General features: G+C 44.2%; 1 protein-coding gene across 2 annotated transcripts; it reads right to left on the reverse strand.

The window, feature by feature from the left end:
• Positions 1 to 1,602: 1,602 nt before the first annotated feature.
• LOC128461494 (venom phosphodiesterase CdcPDE) lies at positions 1,603 to 18,208 on the reverse strand. Of its 2 annotated transcripts, XM_053446435.1 has the most exons (25): positions 18,105 to 18,208; positions 17,346 to 17,433; positions 14,852 to 14,983; positions 14,565 to 14,690; positions 14,278 to 14,338; positions 13,985 to 14,082; positions 13,529 to 13,608; positions 12,322 to 12,441; positions 11,739 to 11,848; positions 10,887 to 10,952; positions 10,684 to 10,756; positions 8,744 to 8,852; positions 8,490 to 8,612; positions 7,928 to 7,959; positions 7,626 to 7,753; positions 7,150 to 7,219; positions 6,930 to 7,017; positions 5,476 to 5,648; positions 5,295 to 5,340; positions 5,060 to 5,214; positions 4,594 to 4,729; positions 4,181 to 4,258; positions 3,972 to 4,104; positions 2,904 to 3,060; positions 1,603 to 2,218 (listed from the first exon to the last, which is right to left on the reverse strand). In XM_053446435.1, exons 1-25 carry the CDS (start codon positions 18,147 to 18,149, stop codon positions 2,045 to 2,047), a joined length of 2,601 nt encoding a protein of 866 aa, XP_053302410.1. In that variant the 5' UTR covers positions 18,150 to 18,208; the 3' UTR covers positions 1,603 to 2,044. The 2 variants fall into 2 exon arrangements, 1 of the variants encoding a protein (XP_053302410.1); XR_008342269.1 differs by lacking the exon at positions 1,603 to 2,218 and having other exon boundaries at positions 3,018 to 3,060; positions 3,113 to 4,104.
• Positions 18,209 to 19,227: the final 1,019 nt, after the last annotated feature.

Genomic DNA, 19,227 nt, shown 5'->3' on the forward strand with positions numbered 1-19,227 from the left:
TCAGTTGTGAGACTTGAGGCCTGAAAACAACACGAGAACCCAGAAGCACAAATCAGCAGAATCACAGCGTTTCAGTGAAGATTCAACTTCCTGTCGTCTGCAGCGAATCATCTTTCAAATCCAAGACGTGAAACATATTTTTATAATGTTCGGTTCAGTCTCTGCTGTCAATCATCACGTAGCAGCCGGCCACCAGGGGGCGATCAGGATTCTGTGGCTTCACCTTTGGCAGCTGTCATGTCGTCCATCTTTATTTACAGTCTATGGTTGAGATTCAGAATCTACTGATATTTATGAATCCAACAGAGAATCTGAATCTAAACGTAAACAGACCTTATTGATATCAAGGTTTTCTGTTCTCATCGAGCTCAGAGCTTCTCCTTCAGTCACCGTGTGAGCTGGAGGTTCAGTTTTGGTTAGTGGGCGAGCCGCTCTGCCCCCCGAGCCACATGAGCTCCACTCAGACGCTCTGTAAACATCTAAGTGCAGGTTACAGGCTCATCAACAGCTAAGAACTTTCAAAGTAGACTTCCTGTTGATGAAAGATTCTTTTCAATAAACTGTTGCTGACATTATCTCCCAAATAAACACCACCGAAGTGTTTGAGGTGGAAACGCTGCCAGCGCCATGTTTACTGCTCCGTCCCATGTTTGGTCCTGATGCTCTGGCTGTGTCATCACTGATGGCGTGCGGACGACTAGAGAAGTTTGTGTAACTAGAGAAACTTACTGTACTGATGACGTCACATTCCTCGTGTGGTTTCCAGGTTAAACATGTAAAGAATGTGCCATCATCATGAGGCAGAGTGGGGGGGTGGTATGGAAGTCCAGAGAGGACAAAACGAAATAAATACAATCAATTCAATTTAAAGGGACATAAAATCTCTCACTTATATGGAATAAAGAAGCAAAAACAGAAAAAACATTTGACAAATACACAGAGATATGATGATATGATGTATTTATAACTTCGAGCGAGGATTTAACTACGTCAGTTTGTTTGAAAACAAAATCAAACAAGAACAACTGGACGGATTTCCACAGCCAAATAATATCTACCTCCCCCTGGTGGCTGGCTTGAGTCTAGGTCATAAGCCTCCTCCATGTTAGCAGATGGGACATGGAAAGAGTTCACACTGATGTTTGTGGACGTGTTCATGTTTCCGATCAGTTTGGTTTGAATTAGTTAGTTGATGATGATTGACAGCTGAGACTCCTGACTCCTGATTGGTTTAGAATTTGCATAAATCGACAGCACCTCGTTATCACGGCTCTGTGCAAGATGGCTGACGTTCATATCTGAGCTATCTTGACTTCCAGTATGTGTGTAATAACCGCAGCCATGAGACGTGAGCTCGTGGTCAAAAATCCAGTTTATCTCTGATCTCAGTGATTAGACATCGCCCCCGGTTCCCCCCCGATGACGGAGACACTTTTAATCAGCACCAGTCATGAAGCTGGAACCAGAGTTTCATGTGTTTCATGTTAGAGTGTGGGGAGAATGAAGAACCAGTTCACTGTGACGGTTCCATCGCTGAGTCAGAGAGAAACTGTCCTCAGCTCCACAGCTTGGAAAGATGGAAGAGACAGAACTCAGCAGCAATTTGTATAAAATTGTGTTTGTTTTAATAGTTTGGTGCAAAATACCAAGAAACAAATACTCAGTAGTTTCTAAAAATAACAAAATCAAACAAATAAGATGAAAAGTGATCATGAAACGTCCAGCGTGGATCAAAAGATTAGTTTCTAATTTAATTCACGGATATACACGTTGAGAGATTCACACAATCATGACACTGAGAACAAAATAAGATTCAACAATATATAAATAAAATTCTGATCGGATTAAAATCTATAAAGTTCATAAAAAAACAAAGTCCCGTCGATAATGACAAACAATTTAAAACTCATCATGAAGAATTTTAAAAATGCTGAATATTAATCTTGATGGTGATGTATAGATCTCTATATTTATTATTTATACATCTGTATGTTATATATTTATAGATCTATATATTAATGTATTAAAAATGCATTTGGATCTTTCACAGTTTTCTCTGAATGGCAGCCGTGGGGCGGGTCTTCATCCTCAGCAGCTCTGGGATTGGTCGACTGCTGCCCTGGTAAAAGTCCAGTCCTGTGATCCACTCCACGTCTCGGACCCGTGATTGGTGGAACCACATGTGATCTTCCACCCAATGAGATTCATCCTCTGCATTCTGTCAGGAAAGATGTTTAATACATTTAACTGTTGTTTTAATTATATTAAAACAGACGATAACATTAATAAGGAAGAAGTTTAAAGTCACTTCACCACTTGTTAGGGCCCGAGCACCGAATGGTGAGAGGCCCTATTGAATCTGTAAGGATTTTTATTATTATTATTATTATTTCCCTTTGGGGGGCTTTTTCAGGGTCTAGACATGCTCAAAAAGTTATGAAACTTTGCAGGAAATTCAAGGTCTGCGGATATTTTAGTATTCTGGAGTAATTGGAATTGGGCGTGGCAAAATGGCTCTACAGCGCCCCCTGGAACCAGCCCCTAGGTTTCCACATAACGGATTTTCATCAAAATCTGGATATAGGTGTATCGTGACCAGTCATGAAGAAAAGTCTCATGGAGCATTATGAAAAACGCAACAGGAAGTCCGCCATTTTGCTTTTAGTGGCCATTTTGGCAATATCCCACATTTTTACTTTTACGTACTTGTCCCAGGGCTTTCATCAGATCATTTTACTTCTTTTTCACATTCGCCGATAAAACATGTCGAGAGTTTAAAAAGTTCAGATTGAAATGTATTGAAATGTATTTTTTCATGTGATGGTAAATCTCTCAATAATTCCTGAATGAAAACAAAGTGCTGTTTATTATAGTGTGAGTCGTGAAGCCACTGAGATCCTCACCCTGCAGCTCTCTGAGTTGCTGCTGGCGTGCGGCAGCAGGAAGGAGACGCTCTGCAGCCGCCCGGTGCAGCTGCTCACCGGCTGGGCCGAGGCGGCACAGCTCGTTAGCACCGCAAAGAAATGAGTGGGGATGGGGATGTTGGTTCCAGACACAAACCTGTAATCAAACACAGAGGAAGGATAACTCCTCGTCTCCTCCAGACACAAACCTGTAATCAAACACAGAGGAAGGATAACTCCTCGTCTCCTCCAGACACAAACCTGTAATCAAACACAGAGGAAGGATAACTCCTCGTCTCCTCCAGAGAAAACTGCTCCTGAGGCTCACGTGTTAAAAACATGTTAAAATCTTCGGTTTATTCCACATTGACTCATTCCAGTGACACATTTACCAGGAGGCTGCAGGACAAGTCCCAGAAAAGGTCCAGAGACACTGACTCTGACATTTGTTCTTATTTACACGTAAGAATTTGGACACGTCAGGAACACGTCAGGAACACGTCAGGAACACGTCAGGAACACGTCAGGAACACGTCAGGACTTCAGTGCAGCTCTGAAAATCTTATGAAGCACAAATCCCTCTAACTCAGGGGCTTTCAACCAGGGGTCCGCGGCCCCCTGGTGGTCCGCGACGGCATTGCAGGGGGTCCGCGAAATTCGCTTTGATATTCAACATATTTCCAGATTACTGAAAAAATATCTAAAATAAGAAAAATATGTCTAAAATAATATAAAGGTGATGAGGGGAACCTTGAAATCGGCTTGGGGCTAGAAACTGCCAGTAGTTTCCCCCTGTGCATGTGTGTTAAACAATAAACAGGGATTTTTCTTGATTTGTTTGAGGTTTTTAAGTTGATATATCTAGATTTTTTTTAAGGTTTTTAAATAAAACCTACACAGAAAACAAAATTTTAAAACTTACTTCTATCCACATGCATGCACTCACACACCCGTAGGCACATCAGTGGGCCGCGGATTACTTTCTAGTCAGAATGGTAACAAAACCAGTTGAAAACCTCTGTTATAACTGAAACCCGAGTGAAGTCAGAGTCTTGAAATGAAACTCACTGCTGGATCTGCTCTGGAGAGTCGAACCGGCCGTCGTAGTTGTAGTCGAACACGGGGCCGCTGACCACGTTGATGCCGTTGTACACGTCGGCGTATTTCATCAACAAGCTGCTGTGGAAGTAGTTCCAGATCTCTGTCACAGGAGGAGGAGGAGGAGAAGTGAGTTTTGGATTTTTCATATGATTTATGTATCTAGTTGTGTAACTTACTCTTAAACTCTGGGTACATTGGCACCACATTACTCATCAGTAGGGAATCGAACTGTTGCTCTGCTGTCGTGTTCAGATCTGTAAACAGAATGTTGGAATGAAGTGAGGGGGAGAAGTTTAGACAAGAGGAACACGTCACTTTATTATTTTCTAACCGTTTTTTGATATTTAATATGAATCTAAAGCATCAGAAGGACGTTGAAGGTCCTGTGCTGTTCATGTAGAATGTAATGACGTGTTCCAGAGGATTACACACAATCTCCACAGGAAGAATCCGATTCACTTTGGATCAGATGCCGGAAGTTTTCATTTTATGACGAATATTTCTCAACAGATTCAGAGGAAAAGTGACTGAAGAGGGAAAGTTCTCAAATCGACATGTGTGTGTGTGTCTGTGTGTGTGTGACACCTACTCGGTGGGTAGAGGAAAGCATGCGTCAGATTCCCAGCTGCTTCATACTGGTCACATCTCGGGCTGTGGGACGCAGGAAGTCTGACGTCGGCCCTGAGGCAGTTCGGTGTCACCGGCGGCAGCGGATCTGAGTGGATCTGGATCATTGTTGGTTTTTAGGTCAGAGAGGATCATCACAGACACTTTCAGCTCTACAGTCACAGCCCTGAGTCGACGGGGATCCACCCACAAGCGTTTCGTCCCTGTCAGTTTCCGTTTGGTGACTTTTTCCACCCAGATATTAAAATGTGTTTCATGTGCATAATAAACCATCACAGAAGTTCTTCAGTGAAACTTCAATCTCCACACACCCGTCATTTGAAATGATTGTGACTGAGACACCAGGACTCGTCTCCACTGACGGCTTCAGGTTCAGACCCTGGAACGGTTCTTGTATTAAAGTGGTACAGAGTTGAAGAGTCTCTCACCGGCCTGTCGATGGTGAAGGAGCTCCACAGAGGCATCAGGGCGTCGGAGCTGTAGCCGCTGATGAACCCCACCTGGTGCAGGAGGCAGTAGCTCCGGTCCGGCTGCAGCACCCGAGGACGACCGAGCAACAAGTGCTGCTCCTCTGCCGTCCGCTCTGGACAGAGCAGCAGGAACAATCAGAAATAATCACAACTGAAAACACAAACCACAGAGAATCTTCACTCCAGTCCTCACCTTGTTGCTCCGTCAGATTCAGACGACTGTTGATGGCGTCTGTGATCTGAAGAGACACAACAGAGACACAACAGACACACAACAGACACACAACAGATGAAGTGGTTTTGTGTTTTAACGTTGGATCAGTCGATCACTGGAGAGAGTCACAGGGACATGTGATCACGTCCATCTCACCCACCAGAGCAGGACAGGAGCATCCCAGTGGGTCTGCAGGCTCCAGGCTGAGCAGCGGGCACTGGGCCGGCCCGCTCTGCTCTGCAGGGGGCGCTGGTGAGTAGTAGGGCTGCCTCAGGAGGTGGTTCATGCTGCCGTGGGTCCCGTTGTTGTCGGTGGGAGAAATCTGCAGCACGTCTGCAGAGGACAATGAGGTTGAGGTTTGTTGAGCAGTCACAAGAGATGGATGAAAACATGATTCAGTTAGGATTTGACTCAGAGAATCAACCCCCCCCCCCCCCGACCTCACTCGTTTACATTACATCTGCACAGATCCCTGTTCAGTCCTGAGACAAACCGACATCATTGATCCGTCACATTGTTTGTTTAGGTTTCTGCACATCTGGTTTCATTTGTTGTTGAAATGAAGCTTCAACCTCTGACTGGTTTTAGACTCATGAAGTTTATTGTTCTAACAATCTGAGCTCCGGGTCTGAGATGTAGTTTGAGTCCAAACTCAGGTCAGTGCCCCAGCAGCATGGTTCAGAAAGGTCTCATTAATAAGATTAATATGAAGATACATTTATTTATTAGTCCCAAACACAGACACACTCATGCAGGTAGGGACATTTAACCTCTGCTTTGAACCCGTCTGGTGCAGGACACACAGAGCAGTGAGCAGCCATGTACGGCGCCGGGGGAGCAGATGTCGGGGGAGTAAGGTGCCTTGCTCAGGGGCACTAGACAGGGCAGGGAGAATCCTCTTTTTGTTGTTTCTCCGTGGAGTCGAACCAGAGACCTTTTCTGCCCATAGTCCAAGTTTCTGCCACTAGTCCACCGCCTCTGAATATAGTAACTCATTGTCTCTGTCTCCAGAACAGTTCTTCTGATGAGCTTCACACTTGTCATGTGTATGGTTCCGGGTCCAGTGAAGAGCAGTGTGCGATTTGGACACGTTCAATATGAATGAACTGTGAAGAATCAGCTGAGCAGATCTGTGCAGAGGAGACGACTGGGACTCATCCACACCAGGGAGTGGTTGGACCTGGAGTCCAGCAGCAGGTCTTTATCTGCAGCAGCTGGATTCCTGCAGGTCACTTTTAGAGATTCAGAAAGAAAAGCTGCCGCCGGCGTCACCACAGAGAAACGTGAGCGACTGAGCTCGTTCACGCTCGTCTGCAGGAACACGTCTGGAAACTTCACGTGACATGACTTCATTGAAAAGTCTTGGCGCCGCTTCACAGCCGACGTTAGCTCCGGCTTCTGAATGTGTTCGGGCTTGTGTGCACAACTCACAACCTGCATTTCTTGATGGTGACTTTGATGTTTTAATCTCACACAGATTTGTATCTCCCAAGTGTTTTGTGTTACGCTGTTTTTTATCTTAAAAACCCTCTTTGTGTTTTGAGACATTCATCATTCTCACTGATCGAGGGCAGTTTGATTGACAGGTCTCGTGGAGGCTGGAGCTCTACTCACCACACATCAGATTGTACAGCTCGATGTTGGAGAAAGGTTCGATTTCTGTTTGGTTCTTAAACTTTGGTCCATAACTGACAAACATGGCCTGCAAGAAAAAGAAGAAGGGAGACGTTCCAAACAGCTGCAGCAGCCCTGGTGAACAATAACCGGTTCTAAACTTATGGGAGAACCGCGATAAATCTTCATGAGGAGCTGCAGAGAAGAGAACAGTGCTCACGTGCATGCTCTCCACATCGTTGTCGTAGCCGTGGGTTCCACCGGAGCAGAACGTGAGGGAACCAGGAGATCTGAGGAGACACACAGGCTTCAGCCAAACACTCACCGTCTCACACTGAAGGAGTGAGTGTTTAGAGACGAAGGGAAACTGAGGTGAGGCTCAATGCTCCATCTAAGGAGATAGTCCAGCTCCAGGATGTGAGTAAGAACCTGCCACGCCGCGGTGGTCATTGTGGTGGTGATGATGATGAACGCTCAAGCGTTCATCATCATCATCACCACAATGACCACCAGTTCACCTTTCATGGGCTGCGTCTAATCTACAACATCTTGGAACTCTTTGCATAATGAGTGATTTTTCTCATAATCACTGAAAGTCTGAATCCTACCAGATATCTGTATGCCATATGCACGTGAACAGCAGGGGGCAGCTTTTGAAGAGGAGCTTATCGACCACATGTACAGAAAAGTAGTTACCGCTCAAACAGCCATTTTGCTTCCACCAGGACGTTGACGTCCTCGATGCGCCGGCTGTTGGCGAAGTGGAGGCGCTTCGGCAGATTGGCCTTCAGGTACGGTTTGACCTTCTGACCTGGTTTCTTACACTGACATCACAGAACAATAAACACGTCTGATAACTTCATTCGTTTGGTTCTTACACTTAAAAAAATGCTTTTTATTTTTAAATAGTGTAATGAAAACTAACACCTGGGAAGAATTGATAGAATCCCTTGATCCAGATGTGGATCTTTACGAGTAGCTGAAGGAGGAATACTCACGGTCATGTTTGCTACGAGTCCGGCCGAGTCGACTGTTGAGAGGAGCAGAGGGTGAGGTCAGTGTCTCGCTCACAACGTGGGAACTTTGACCGCCGGCTGATTCTTCGCCACAAAACCACATCTAAAGATAATCTGAGTGACCTCACCTCTGTGTTCACAGATTTAAATGAATTTAGCTCCGTCCACATGTGCACCCACATCACATGCAGTTTTATTTACAGGTTCTAAGCTCAGATTCCAAATCTGGTACTGAGGCAAACAAAGAGAAGATCTCTCACGAAGCCAAACACTCATTTCCTAATCTCCAGAAGTGGCTCACTCCACCGACCCGCTGACAGATCCTGACGGACGGGGGAGAGAATCTCTGTGCCGCCCGGAGGCTTTGTGGAAATCACTTCTTAAGAACTCGATGGAGCAAGTCTATATTCATAACAACAGGATAATCTGCAGATTAGTCGTGTTGTGTTGCTACAGACATGGAAACCGAGGCTGTGATGAACGAGCTCTCTGCAGCAGCACGTTCATCTGAATTCTGAAAGCAGCATGAGATCAGTTCACTCACTGACTGCGTCTTTGTTTCTGGCTCGGATGCGTCCGAACGGCCCCTCGTTGACCCACAAGCCGCTGATGTCGCCCACCAGCTCCTGCAGCACCTCCTTCCTGTCGCAGCTCGTGTCCTCCATACCTGCAACAGCAGTCACATCTCAAAGGTGGAAGTCATCTTTCAAAAAGTCAATAAAGAAATAAAGAAATCATTTCGTCCATGTCTTCTTAAGAAGTTTTTAACGAATGCAGGTGAAAGCCAGGTTGTGTTACCGTGATCGGCCACAATGACGATGTTGACACAGCGGTGCAGGCCGACCTGCTTGAGGCCGTTCATCAGCTGACCCAGGATCTGATCCACGCCCCGCAGCGCGTCGATCAGCTGGAGGCCGCAAGGGAAGCGAACACACACCATCAGACGTTAGTCACATTTCAGTCACATTTCAATCCCACACAGCTTCCTCAGATAGAATAAGGAAAAAATATAAAACCATTATTCCAAACGAGCCCATGAGCAAACGATGTCCTTTCACTACAAAAGGCCGACACATGGACGAACCCGAGTTTCAACATGAAACCACAGCAGAGATTTCACAACCAAACATGGAATCAGGAGAAACCACAGAGACCATTAAGACCAGTGACTGGACCTGACCTCCAGCAGAGAGGCTGACCTGGAGCTGAGGGCGCAGCCCAGAAATACACTTCATCAAACCCATATCCACAAACCCTCCTTGGAAATCTGTGCGTGGCCGTTGCTATTTGGAGGGTTGGTGGTTCAGTCATCCTCTCCACCCTGTCAACATGGTGAGGTGTCCTTGAGCAAGACGCTGAGCAGTAAACTCCACCTGAACGTTAGGTCATTTGAGCTTTTAAATAAAAACACTGTTTTCCATCTTGTATCTACGTTACATCATCGGCTCATTAACCCTCCAGGCCTCACAAACAGACCCCCCCCCCCCTCGTTTACAGATCTGCTCTTCAGGTGAAGGTTCTCAAGCAGCTGCAGCTGGAACATCTGACCCCAGCTGCTTCACAGAGGAAATCACATCAACAAGAAAGAGCCGGAGTTTACAGGTCCACAGGGAAACACTTCAAATAACATGCTGTCATTCATTCATCACTTATTCATGTTGTTGTGTTCACTGTAAGAAAGAAAATGTTCACTTGAATAAAATGTTTTAATAAACTGAACAAGAAATATATAAAATAGTAGCATTATAAATTTAAAAACTTTGCTTAAACTAACTTTATTAAGTTTCTTGAGTCTCGATACATGACTGAGGTTTCAGTGTCAGTGAGTTGAGAACGGGGTCTACCCACTCGTTCTGCAGGGGCTTTGCTGTTCTCTTTCACAATAAAGTCCTGAAGCTGGTTTGTTATTAACGGAGGCTTGTTACCACACAGTGTTTCCTGAGGATGTAAGGAATCCTCTGAAAATCTATTCTTGGTTGTTTATTATTTAAACTTTTGGATTTTGGACAAACTATAATTATAACAGTAAACTATAGATCATCTGAATGAGCCGGCACGACTTCAATTTCCACAAACAAGCTTCAGGAAAGTCATCAGATAAAATCACAGAAACATCTGATTCCTCTGCAGCATCACTTCCCCCCTGAGGCTCCTCCCCCTTCCTGCTTTATCCTCCAACCCATCAAATCAATTATTAAAGCGTCATATCACGGAGAGCAGGACGCAAAGACTTTAAACTCTTAAAACTATTAAAGAGAAACAGTTCACGAAGATAAAGAGAACGTGTTTTTACGATCGGGAATAAAACTAATCAGATGTACGTCACCAGATAAAAAACAGATTCCAAATGAAGATGAATAATAAAGTTGACTCAACAGTTCAATGATATTTCCATTCCATCGTGAGCCTGCACATACTTTATCAGTGTGTGTGTAAGTGTGTGTGTGAGTGTTTGTGTGTGTGTGTGTCAGTACTTTGTGAAGAACTTCCAAAGTTCACCTCTGGACTGTGCGAGCTCCTCATAAAGTTTCATAAAGTCTCATAAAGTCTATTAAACACTTTGCTGATGTGATTCGAATGGTTTTTATTTGGAAAGTCATTTGTTATTAACGGATTTCAGACTTTATAACGATCTGTGATTTTCGAGAAGCATGGGTCTGTGGCTCCGATGCAAACAGGATGGGGGATATTCTAGTTTAATGTCTATTTCAGCAGGTCATTGCGAGAGGACCACTCACCCCCCCGCTCACAGGACCGAAGCTGTGTCCAGATTTATCCGGCTCCTCCAGATACAGAGTGTAGAAATCCGGCCTGGAGGGAAAACGTGTATTTTAACTCACCAGCGACATTAAACCACCAAATAAAGAGAATTAAACCTGAATGATAGACATGGGATGTAAACGACAGTGGATTCTGTGAGGAGTGAAGAAGAGGAACATACCGCTCTTCGTCAGGCAGCTGCAGCCACTTCAGCACCGTGAACACTCTCTCTTCAAACGGCACTTTACTAAAGATAGAACAGAGAGAGACTAATGGCAGCAGGAAACATCCGGAGGTCAGTTTGACCCAAGGACGACATGACGGCTCTGAAAAGTGAAGGCAAATCCCCACGATCGCCCCCTGGTGGCTGGCAGCAGTGGGGGTCACACACCTCACCTCCACCATGTTAGCAAACGGGACATTGACGTGGTTTCTGTCATTTCAGGTCGTTCCTTCAAGTTTCTGATCAGTTTGGTGTTAATTCATTACTTGATGATTGACAGCTGACAACCAGCTGTTTGGGAACAAAGGGAGGAACCCCCCCCCCCCCCACCCACCCCCAGTGTTCCAGTGAGGTTCTACAGTAAGAACACGATGTCATTGGCTGTTAACCAGAGAGCTGGGAGATAACGATCCGACTCAACCGCTTCACACAGCGATAAAAATCTCTCCCTGACTCTGAAGTGGTTTTACACACACGTCTTATCAGCTGAGGTCCAACAACCGCCTTGAGAGCAAGATTATCCAAGTCCATCATCGAACAAATATGCTTTATTGTCCCCATGGGGAAACGTCTACTGGGCCAAAGTGCTGCAGCAGCCGCAGAACACAGCAGCAGACAAAAGGACATGAAGTGTTTAAAAGTGAGTTTAATACTGCACCTGCCCTAAAAACATCCAAAAAGATAAAACTATAAAAGGACGGGCACATAAAAGATGAAAAACTACAACTGGCATTAAAACCTTCAGCCTGATGGAAGAGGAACTTCAACCACTCATCTGAAGTTCTGATGATCCCTCCGAGCTCCACTCACCCGTCGTACGGTCGGTAGAGGTTCGGGAAGCTGCCGTTGATTTTCACCTCTGATCCCGGCCAGAAAAACGTCCCGGACTTCAGACCCTGGTACTTTGCCGTGTGCCAAATCTACAACACGCAAACAGAACATACATGTGCGTGTTCAGTGAAATGTGGATCAGAATACAGCAGGTCTGACGAAACCCAAGTTCAGCCATTAAACAGCAGGGGGTCGTTTCTCTTTGGCTGCTCCATTAAAATCTAACTTTTTAAGTAAATGCATCTACTTTTCTTCATAGTTGCACAAATATGACTACACACTTAACAGCTGTCGACTGTTGTTTGTGCTGTTTGTGTGTTGCACCACATTAGATTCTCTGACATGTGGCTGAAGCTGTTAGCAGAAGACTGAGGGTTGAACCGGCAACCTTGTGGTTGGAGGATGACCGCTTTACCCCTCCGCCACAGCCGCCCTCTCAATGTCATGTGTCATATTTTGTTCATTGGAATCCCAGTATGATGTTTAGTAATTGACATGAGTTTAGTAATGTTGTGTAATTACACTGACGTAAGCTCGTTGTGTTCCCACAGGAAAGACTCACAGGCTGTCCCAGGTACCAGGCGGGGTTGTCTTTCTCCGAGTTGGACAGACTGAAGCTGGCATCGAACACGGGGTCGTACATGTTGTTGTCGATCAGCCCATTGGACTCCGGGTAGAGACCCTGAGAGCGGAGGAGAAAGTGGTTTCTGCTCTGTGATGGTGTGATGATGTGAAAACCCGTCTGACACAGAAACTCTGATGAACAGGCAGCTACTCCTCTGCTCGGGGGGGAGTGGACATTATTAATGGTTTCTGTGAAACCTCTCAGGGAATTTCTGGAGAAACCCTGAGAGGTTTCAGATGAATTCCATCCACATTTCCATCACAAGCAATTCAACGAGAAACTGAAGCCAAGGACCACGTGGTGGATCAACGTGGGATAAATTAATATCTGAAAGAAAAGCTGCGACAGATTGAATCTCAGAGTTTGATGCTGCAGCTCACCTCAAGGATGTGTTAAATTAACACATTACATCATATCATATTATACTGCATTACATTGCATATTGCAATCGGACACTGTTTACTGTTTTGCATTTTGCATATCACTTTTTTACTCTACTTTTTATATCTTTTATCTTTTATATATTTTTATTCAGAAATGTTTATGTCAAAATAAATGTTACTTTGTATAAATATTGGAAAAAAGTGAGTAAATAAGAAGTAAATAGTGAGTAAATATATACTGGTTTTCTATTTTTTATAGCTTTTCCTATGTATGTTGTATTTATTGCGTTTTTATGTTATTGTGTTTTTATGTTTCTATGTTCATTGTATGCACCAATTACCAGAGCAAATTCCTTGTAGGTGTAAATCTACTTGGTAATAAAATACTTCTGATTGTGATTCTTCTCAGCTCCGACACGTTTCTTCAGATTTCTGTCCTCTCATCAGTTTGTTCTGCAGCTTTGAGCTTCACACTGCTCGACACTTTGTTGACCCACAGCTGCACTCCAGCTGTGGTCTGTGGTTTCACAGCTGAGTTTCAAACATCTGCTCCTTCACCAGCTTGGTATTTAGGCAACGTCGTCCTGCACCCCCCCCCCCCCCCACACCTGCAGGGCCGAGGTCAGGTTGGGGGTTCAATGCCGACCCCGGACATCGAAGTCACAGTCCTATAACTCATAACATCTAATCTAAGTGGGGGTTTTACCATAAATGTCTTTATATATGTGTTGAGTGTGTGGAGCCGGGTGAGGGTCTCTTACTGTGACGATGGTGTAGTGGTTGGGGAACGTCTTGCTGGGAAACGCTGGCTGCATGTACGGGGCGGAGGTTCCACAGCGTCCTGAGGAGAACAAGCAGCTGCCACATGAGCCTCAGAGTTCTGCGCTGAAGAACATTCAATGCAACAAAGGCTTCTTCAGAAAGTGGAGCTGAAGCTCTGGGTGGTTCAGACGATGAGGACCAGATGATTCATCCAGATTCTGTCTCCACTCATAATATTTCTGCTTTAACTCAATTGCATCTTGACTTTATACGTTTTCATAAGTATCCCATGACTCAGAGGCTTCCTCAGAAGTTACACAGCAGCCTCACCTGCGTCTGTCCGAGTGTTTGGAAAAGATCCTGAAAATCCAGCCAAATATTATCTGTGAACATTTATCTGTTTGCAGAATGTGTCGTCCCAGTTCCTGTTCAGAGGAGGACAGAGAGACACTCACTGAGTTTGTCCAGAACCGGGATGAGAGACCCCCACGTCTGCAGATACTCAGCCCTCAGCCCGTCCACCGAGACCAGGAGCAGCGGCTGCTGCTTGAAGCTGAATTCATCACACAAACACACATTGATGATGATATTGATTTTGTGTTCTATCTCAAAGTATTGGAATCATATGAAACATCTTGCAAAAAGTCACAAACACTTAAAAACGTAAATAAACATCAGGTCGTTTAAAAAGCTGTGGTCAATAGAAGTCGATGTGCGATGGAAACAGAAAACAACGGAGACGTCTCACTGTGCTGGACACGTGGGGGTCGACAGGTCGTCACACTCCTCCTGCAGCCAGGTTGTGTCTCCTGCAGCAGAGCGACAACAACAACACACAACACTTACACTGAAAGTTCAGGATCCAACTGTGGAATTAACGTTTATTAAAAGATAGAACGTGTGAGTGTCAGTAACCAGGTGTTTGTGTGTGAGCGCTTTGAGGCTTCAGAGAGAAAGAATGGACTGAAGGGTGAACCTGGTTCTTCCCTGGGATCGAACCGGCTCCCACTGGCTCTACTGGTTTGTGTTGCTCACCGTGGCAGACATGCTGGTAGTTGCTGCAGCAGTCTCCTGCAGACAGGCAGTCGTCGGAGCAGTGACAGTTGCTCTGCTGCAGCCGGGTCTCTCCACATCGCAGCCGGGTGCAGTCCCACAGCTCGGCTGCAGGGGACAGGCGTGCAGTTAGGGAACCACCATCTTCTCTTTGCTTCTAAACTGGCCTGTACTGGTTTCGTACCCTCACAGGAGCCAAACCCTATTTTACAGAAGAGCACGAAGCTCCGTCTGTGATAATTGAGACTCAGCCAGATGTTTGTCCTCACTTGGTGCTTTGCAGATGTCCTGGTAGTCCTGGCAGCAGCTGCCGCTGGCGAGGCAGTTCTCATCACATCTGCATCCTGGGACCTGGTCGTAGGGCTGGTAGCACCGAGCCCTGCAGGAGGTGACTGGGACGACTGGGACACACAACATGTGGGTGTTATAACCAGTGGGGACGACTCAGCAAAGATCCACCAGCAGAGGAAAGAGACGGATTCACAGGAAAACATTCATAGATGCATTCCTATTAAAAATTAAATATTTTCTGACTTAAGCACAGAAACATTTGTATTTCTCTGAACACATATACTTTAATCAAAGTATAAGGATCTGATAATTACTCAATCTTATAACTAACATTTGTAGTTTATTATATAAAATTAAATAAATTGCTCTTAAAATATTATTACTATTTCCTGTAAGGAGTAACTAAAGCTTCACTCTTGATATTAATAATTAAAACTCATATCAGCATGAGTTTCACTGGTTTGATTTGATGTATTTTACTCATGGTGACTTTGCAGTGACTCAGCGTTTTGTCCCTCATGTGTCATCAGCACCGTTCTGCTGTGTCATCGGTTTGGCTCCACCTCCTGTCGGGGGTTCGTGCTCATGTGTCACATTTCAAATCACATAACTGTCATGTGATGTCACATGACACTCCAGGTGTGACTCACCTGCAGAAGTGGAACATGAGGATTCCAGAGCAGGTTCTGTGACCTTTGACCTTCTGCTGCTGGACACGCTTTCATGACGTTTGACAACTGATTAAAACAATATAATAATAGTCATGATAATAACTTTATTTGTATGAGACCAGTCTAACAAGGCATCAACAAGCTTCAGACCAGCAGGGACTGGAAACTGAACTGGTTTCTCTCTCTGCTCTCGAGCTGCACAGGAAAACTTCAGGACACTTCAGATCAGAACTGAATTCTGTATTTGGGGCCTGAAGTAAACATATAAAAAATGCATATATTCCATTTATATACAAAAAACAACAAAACTATGTTTATAAATATATATATACTCATATGTTTACACTTTATATAGAAACCACAGCGAGGAGGAAACACATTATTCATCTACCTAACCCTAACCATAAATATCAAAAATTATGGTAATGTGGATTCAATGTGAATTTATTTTGACATTTATCGAGTAACATTAAAATGTTTAAATATTATATTCATGAATACGAATAGAGCAAATAACACAAGATGAGCATATTAGTCCAAATTAAACATTCACTCTGCCTGTTATTACATATTTCTATAGTTCTGGTCACATCTTGTTCTTTCCAAACCTTTTTAATTGGCTGATGTTAACATCCCCCACGGGGATTCTGGTTCATGCTCATCATCGTGCTGACAGAAACCGAAGAGTCGGTAGCGAGTCAGTGAGTCAGCAGATGAGTCTCAGGTTCTGAGAGGTTCACAACTCACTCACAGATCCTGGAGCTGCAGACGTCTGTCTCACTCCACTCGATTGTTTCTGTGTCTTCAACCCGAACCAACAGCTCAGAGTGATTCAGAGCCCGGCCGCGTGCACAACCCAACATCTCTGTAAGTCATCCACCTTGTGTCTGACACATATGTGTGATAAACAGCTAATGAATGTACACACATGGCCGTGGGGATTTGTGAGCAGATGATAAGTATTTTCTGGTTTGACAAGAACGTGAAAACAAGAAATCACCAATAATCAAATCTTTCCGCCTGAATATCAAACTAGAAATTGAGCCAATCTCAAGTGACATTGTTTGAATTCCACAGACCTGACTCATCGGACTTCCTCACAGAGTCATGGGAGGCACAGTGAGAACAATGTGCACGAGTGAGTCACCAGGAGGAACCAGAGCCAGAGGCAGAAACAAGCTGCGGACGAGATCTACCAGATCTACGAGATCTACCAGATCCACCAGATCCACTAGATCCACCAGATCCACTAGATCCACGAGATCCACGAGATCCACGAGATCCACGAGATTTACGAGATCCACGAGATCTACGAGATCCACCAGATCTACGAGATCCACCAGATCCACGAGATCCACGAGATCCACGAGATTTACGAGATCCACGAGATCTACCAGATCCACCAGATCCAAGAGATCCACCAGATCCACCAGATCCACCAGATCCACGAGATTTACGAGATCCACGAGATCTACGAGATCCACCAGATCCACCAGATCCGGCAGATCCACGAGATCCACGAGATCTACGAGATCTACGAGATCTACGAGATCCACAAGATCCACCAGATCCGGCAGATCCACCAGATCTACAAGATCTACAAGATCCACTAAATCTACGAGATCCACGAGATCCACGAGATCTACGAGAGAGTTCGATTCCAATATGAGTCACAGCGGCGAGATGACCTGAACCTCAGATTCAGTTTCAGAGGGAAGGTCGAATGTGGGACAAGCAGAGACGTGTGTGTGTGTGTGTGTGTGTGGGTGTGTGTGTGTGTGTGTGTGTGTGTGTGTGGCACCTTTGTTTAAACACCTCTGCAGGTCCAATCCCAGACCGAGTCCGAGCCCAAGGATCAGAGACACAATGGACACAGCCAGGAAACCAACCTGAGAGGACGCATCAGAGAAACGTGAACGTCCACATTCCTACACAAGTCAAACTCTGAAGACAAACAGGGACACTGCAGATCTGTGAACCAGTGCAAACTGGGAAATCAGATTTAGATTTAATATCAAAAGAACAAACTCTTAAATATCTTCAGGTGTTTGAGGTTAGAAAGCAGCGCTGCTTAATATTACTATATTAATACTGTAACAAGAGCATACGACTGTTAATGCAGTTTAATAGATATTAAGTCACTTTAACCTGAACAGACATTCCTGCACTCCTAGTATTTCAACTATGTTAGTGCAATATTTATATACATGAAATATATCATATCATATCAGATAAAATAATATAGCAATAATGATCCTTATTTATTTAAGGTTTATTGTGATGCAAATACATAGTAGGACATAAAATCCTAATCCTAATAAGTATAATAATAGTAATAAAATATTAAAACATTTAAAAGACCATATGAGAGTGGTCTATAAGAAAGAGTGAGCCTCAGTTGTCTCAGTTACTGCTGTAGTAATATTTAATATTAACATGTATGTAAGCCTGAAGTGACGACGACAGACTCACCGCTTGCACTCGATTAAACTTGTATTCAGTGTAAAACCCACTTGAGGCCTCTGACTAACACCAGTTCTGATCCAGGACCAGCTCTTACCACGATCTTCTTCTTTCTCTGGGAATCCTTCATCATTGAACCCATGGCCGCTGCAGACGTCAGCCACACTGGCTCAGAACAGCCGACGGGAACAAGCCAAAGATATATCAGCAGTGACCTCTGGACCGGGGGGGGGGGGGGGGGGGGGGGGGGTAACTAATTTACAGCCCCACGTCCTCTGTGCTGGAGTCGGTCACGGCCGGGCGGTGATTCCTCCGACAGCTTCCCGCTCCTGGACCTCACACGTCCACGAGCTGGAACCCAGCCGCTGTGTTGTTCAACTCATAACTTCAAAACGTTTATTGATTTATTTGACTTTTGTAAAGATATTATTCAGAACTATTATGACCCTTAATGGATAATTAATCATGTTGACATGATGTGACTCACACTTTCATCCAAGTGACTGAGTATCTGATGTGAGTTATTATTCATCAGAAACCTTGAGATTAAAACGATAACGAATAGATCGATAACATCTGATTATGTTTTAAAGAATGAAAAATTTGCCACCTAGCAATTTACTGAGTAAATCACACTTTGCTGCGTCAGGGTGTGACTAACCTCCTCTGATAATTGATAACACCTTCAGATGAAATTCCAGTGGTTGCGACACAATGAGAAGAATCATCTGTGGAATAGTTTCACTCAGATGAGTAAAACTAAAAACCTGCTGCTAAAAACTCTTCTGCTACAAACTTGTGATAAACATCTCTGAATGCTGAAATATCCATAAACCATAAACTGCTAAAAATCAACTGTTAACATGAAGGCAGGTCATAGTTATAAATTATTGTATTACATTTTAACAATAGTTATTTTTTCTACTAGAAAATGCTCCGATCTCGGTCAAGGAGGTGAACTAAGTCATTAATAACTGATTTTGAATAACATCTGGTTTAAAATATAAAAATACCTAATAATCACATTTATCAGACTTATAAACAATTCATTACATCATTCTATATAAAAGCTTTAAGAACCTTGGACGATTATAAATAATGACCTAGTTAGTCACAAATAATTTACCCTCAAAAGAATTAGAGTAATAATATTATTAAATTGACTGTAAATGGTAATGAAGCGCACATTAAGTATTATTACCCGGCACACTACAGTAAAT

Source organism: Pleuronectes platessa, chromosome 18, assembly GCF_947347685.1.
Source record: "Pleuronectes platessa chromosome 18, fPlePla1.1, whole genome shotgun sequence".
Lineage (NCBI taxonomy): Eukaryota > Metazoa > Chordata > Actinopteri > Pleuronectiformes > Pleuronectidae > Pleuronectes > Pleuronectes platessa.

Excerpts from the sequence above, each read along its gene's own strand:
- LOC128461494 (XM_053446435.1), bottom strand. The coding sequence starts at position 18,149 with ATGGGTTCAATGATGAAGGATTCCCAGAGAAAGAAGAAGATCGTG. Across the intron at positions 14,984-17,345 it reads GCAGAGGTGTTTAAACAAAG|TCGTCCCAGTCACCTCCTGC; the intron begins GTGCCACACACA and ends TGTGTGTCCCAG. Across the intron at positions 4,730-5,059 it reads CCTTCACCATCGACAGGCCG|ATCCACTCAGATCCGCTGCC; the intron begins GTGAGAGACTCT and ends ACAATGATCCAG.